At 39.3% G+C, this 4,827-nt stretch overlaps 1 protein-coding gene across 2 annotated transcripts in view; it reads left to right on the plus strand.

The window, feature by feature from the left end:
- LOC101850515 (cathepsin O) overlaps positions 1–4,827 on the plus strand; it is a 16,043-nt gene that overhangs the window by 7,855 nt on the left and 3,361 nt on the right. For both annotated transcript variants that reach the window (XM_013088870.2, XM_035972743.1), the window contains exons 6-8: positions 1,397–1,506; positions 2,308–2,474; positions 3,705–3,797. In XM_013088870.2, the coding sequence (XP_012944324.1) occupies positions 1,397–1,506; positions 2,308–2,474; positions 3,705–3,797 (370 nt within the window). The remainder of the gene's footprint in view (positions 1–1,396; positions 1,507–2,307; positions 2,475–3,704; positions 3,798–4,827) is intronic.

Below are 4,827 nucleotides of genomic sequence, written 5' to 3' on the forward strand. Positions count from 1 at the left end.
CTGTCGGTGGTGTCTGTGTGTTGTTGTTGTGAGCGTGTCTGTCGGTGATGTCTGTGTGTTGTTGTTGTGAGTGTGTCTCTCAGTGTGTTGTTGTTGTGAGCGTGTCTGTCAATGGTGCCTGTGTGTTGTTGTTGTTGTGAGTGTGTCTCTCAGTGTGTTGTTGTTGTGAGCGTGTCTGTCGGTGGTGTCTGTGTGTTGTTGTTGTGAGCGTGTCTGTCGGTGGTGTCTGTGTGTTGTTGTTGTGAGCGTGTCTGTCGGTGGTGTCTGTGTGTTGTTGTTGTGAGCGTGTCTGTCGGTGATGTCTGTGTGTTGTTGTTGTGAGCGTGTCTGTTGGTGGTGTCTGTGTGTTGTTGTTGTTGTGAGTGTGTCTCTCAGTGTGTTGTTGTTGTGAGCGTGTCTGTCAATGGTGCCTGTGTGTTGTTGTTGTTGTGAGTGTGTCTCTCAGTGTGTTGTTGTTGTGAGCGTGTCTGTCGGTGATGTCTGTGTGTTGTTATGAGCGTGTCTGTCAGTGTGTTGTTGTTGTTTTGAGTGTGTCTGTCAGTGTGTTGTTGTTGTTGTGAGCGGGTCTGTCAGTGTGGTGTTGTGAGCGTGTCTGTCAGTGTGTTGTTGTTGTTGTGAGCGTGTCTGTCTGTGTGTTGTTGTTGTTGTGAGTGTGTCTGTCAGTGTGTTGTTGTAAGTGTATCTGTTAGTGGGAGCTCTCACACGTGACGAGTGTTTACTGTTTCTAAGTGTTTCTTCTCAAGTATTAGCAAAAAAATATTTGCCCTTATGAAATTGTTTTTTTTACCCTACGAGTGATGTCATTAATTGTGATTTTAGTCTTTGTGGTCATAATCTGTCATATTTACTCCAGAAGATTCACAAAAGATAGCATCATTGACAGTGAAAGATCTTGTCGGTTTGTTAGTGTTTAAGCACTCAATCAGATGCTCACACTGTTGGCTTCCTGGGAAGCCGAGAATGTTTCTGACTGAGTGTTGTATGGTTGACTGGGGTAATAAGAGATGTAAAGTGCATAGAACATGCCTGTTCATGACAATGAAGATTTTTGTTATTATTGTTATTATTTTATTATTATTATTATTATTATTAATATTATTATTATTAGGCCCAGAACAACATACTTAGGGAACCTAAACAAATGGGTAACAAGGAAAGATCCGCGAAATGTAGCTTTTTTTTAAAGCGTCCGAGCAAAGGAATGAATGGAGAACCATGATCGCCGATGTCTGTCGCAGATCTGGCACTGGATGATGAGGATGATGATGATGATGATGATTATTATTATTATTATCATTATTATTATTATTATTATTATTATTATTATTATTATTATTATTATTATTATTATATCGCAATGACTACTTATTATAACTTGACAAACTCCACTCCCCAGAATGGAGTTGTTTCAGAGAGTAAGTACCCACTGACCGATCACACCGACAGCTGCAAGAAGGTGCCTGCGTCAGTGCCGCGGGTCGCTGTGGACAGCTACAACTGTACCAGGTAAGACTCTCTTCTGAGACAGACGAGCACAGGTCTCTTGTGGTCTGTTCCTCGCAATTTTTTTTGTAGTACACTTTCTCAACCTGATCTCAGGGAAATGTGGTTGTTATGAAATTGTCATCCTGACTTTTCGTACTTCACAACTTAACTCATTGAACCCAGAATTAATTACCAGACGAGCACAGGTCTGTTGTGGTCTGTTCCTCGCAATTTTTTTTTGGTGATTTCAGGGAGATGTGGCTGTTATGGTATTGTCATGCCGACTTTTCGTACATCACAACTTAACTCGTTGAACCCAGAATTAATTACCATGGTGTGACATAATTTTTTGGGTTTTTTTAACAACTTGGCTCGACTACTTTTACAACATGTGCTTTGACTCAAGGCCAAGAATGGACACAAAAATAAGACGAAGATGTGTAGCTTCCCTCAAAGAGACTTATTTTTGCAGTTTTATTGGCATTCCTAGCTGTTTAGATGTTTACTTACTCTCTGAAACAATTCAGTTTATTCCTGGCCATGTGCTTGTAATATACTGAGTCTGCTCTAATTTTTCAAGTTAGATTCAGTTGTACCTGTCAAAGATTAAGATGACCACGTTATATGTGGAAGAAAAATGGTTGTCTTAAACATATAGTCCTCTTGGACAGTGTCATTTTAATATTGAAAAATTTGTGGGGAGTTGATGGGAAGTGGTTGTTTGTGAAAGGGGTCGTCTTGGACATGTGGTTGTCAGAGCAGGCTGGACTGTATTTGAACCGTCGGTTTGTATTGTATATTTGTTTCCTGTGTTCCCCGCAGTTACACCGGCAAAGAAAAGTCTATGTTGGCTCTTCTTGCCTCTCGGGGTCCGATCGCTGTGGCTGTTGATGCTTCAACCTGGCACAACTATGTCAGCGGGATCATACAGTTCCACTGCTCCAATCTTATCAACCATGCTGTTCAGATTGTTGGATATGATTTGACGGGTATGCTTCGTGGTGTGACTTTTGTTTTGTGCTTATTTCTGTCGAGGAATTACCTCTAATCAGAGATATTAATTTAGTTTTGTTTATGTAAGAAGCTAGAAAAGAATTACGTAAGAAGGTGGAATAGAATATATTTACTTATTGGAAGTAGGTTCATTTGTTGGAAAAAGTTAGAAACGGTCACCACAAAAATACAGTGTGAGTATTCGAAAAATGACTGCCTGGAGTTGTGAAAAGTGAACCAGTATCATCTGCCTCTTTCACTCTGGTATTGAGTATAGGCTGCCAAGAAGAGCTCTCCACCTGTCTCTGTTCTGAGCGATCCTCTCTACCTCAAGCAGCTGTGTCACATCTGTCTGAGATCTGCCTCCAAATTATATTCTCAGGTGGATCTTGGCCTTCCTGTCTTATGAAAATGAATAGTCATTACCGTAGCGTTGGCACTGAGGTTTCTTCATTAAGAGTTTCAATAGTGGATGGTTGGCAGGTGCTCTAGTGTGGTTTGCTCCTTCTTTCCTATAAACTATTTAACGTCCTGATCTCCCCACCTTCTTTTTTGTGTTTGTTTCTCTCTTTTAACATTTCTAATTTTTAAAACAATTTTATAACCTTATTGTGTTGCTAATGCTGTAAACAGAGTTTTGACTAGCTTTTCTGAGGATGTAATTATTTGTTTACCTTCTCTCCAAATTTTTATAGCTGACTGAAAGGGTGTTGTTTGAGAGTTTGAGAGCTTACCCATTGCATAACTAGAGCCAATGATTTAATTGTTATTCTCTCTTGATCTTAAGACTTTTTGAACCATTATTTTTTTTTTAGCAGTTGGTGGCTGGTGGGCACTCTGGTGTTTCTTGCTCCCTCTTTCCTATCAATTGTCTATCATCCTTATCTCTCCTCCTTCTTCTTTTTGTATGTCACTCTCTAGTAACACCTCTATTTTTATACTTATTTGACCCTATTTGTGTTGCAATTGACATAAAACTTTTACTCAAACTAAACTTCTTTGTGTAGATTCATGTTGTGAGCGGTAAACGATGCTGTTGTTACATTCTACATCAAGCTTTATTTCTCTTCTTTCAGTAATGTTTATACTCAACATAAGTGACAAGCATTGTGTTTATGTGCTTCCCTCTCATAATATGGTCAGTCGAAAAGGCATGTATATTTCATGATACTGAAATGGATTTCCTGATCTTTAAATTATTGTTTATTTCTGTACTCTCCGATTAGGTGAGATCCCGTATTACATTGTGCGCAACTCATGGGGCTCAGACTTTGGAGACCACGGCTACCTGTACATTAAAATTGGAGACAATTTGTGTGGTGAGTAGTTTGCCATGGTTTTGCCTCTGAAAATGTATGCGTCTGTTCTATGCACTCGAATCTAATTGTCTTCCGTTAATTCATAGGTACATATATTATTCATGGATGATGGCTGACAAAAATGAGTATTCGGTTGCCTTCTTTCCTTTTAAAACTGGATGCTTATACGTTTTTTTTCAGGGGCCAACCGGTGTGATTTAATACCATAATACCTTAATCCAGTGACTAATATGTTCTTTGTGCTTATTCTTATTCATTTATTCATGTATTCAATTTGTTTAGAAATTTGTGCAAATCTGCATCCCAGTCTACCAGGTATTGTCACTGTCATTGACCTGGACTCTTATTTTTACCGATACAGTGGACTCTGCTTACACCTAAAATAACAGTAACCCGAAAGAAAATAAAACCCGCTTTTTTTTTTCTTCTGTTTGAGCAACCTCTCTAAACTGAAAATCCGGCTAAACCGAAGAAACTCAGACGGTCCCACAGATTTCGGATTAAGTTTAAGCGGACTCCACTGTGTGTATCTGAGCCCTGTGCTTTTCTCCCAGGTCCACCAGTGAGTTTCTCTTTTTTGAACAGAGTATTAGAGGGAATGCTATATTCAGATTCTATCAGGGGCTGGGAGTTTATGGAGAATGTACACATGTGGGTAGTTGATGGGTGCTCTGGTGTGGTTTGCTCCTTCTTCCTATTAAACATCTATCGTCCTTATCTCACCACCTTCTCTTTGGTGTTCGTTTCTCTTTTATAACACCTCTAAACTTTGGTACTTATTTGACCTTATTGTATTTCAAGTGCCGTAAAACTCTTATTAAGAATAAAAAACAACCAACACACAATGTTTTGTATATGACGTGACTATGAAACCCGATCTTTCCACATACATACATTTTGAAATTGCCCCACATTCAATTTGTATATCCTGCTCCACATACACTCCAGATATGTGCCTACACATGTTTGTACACTCTCACACACAAATATATTTAATATATGCGCTTATGAACGCACACACACCTCCACA

This window comes from Aplysia californica, unplaced genomic scaffold (genome assembly GCF_000002075.1).
Source record: "Aplysia californica isolate F4 #8 unplaced genomic scaffold, AplCal3.0 scaffold00823, whole genome shotgun sequence".
Taxonomy (NCBI): Eukaryota; Metazoa; Mollusca; class Gastropoda; order Aplysiida; family Aplysiidae; genus Aplysia; species Aplysia californica.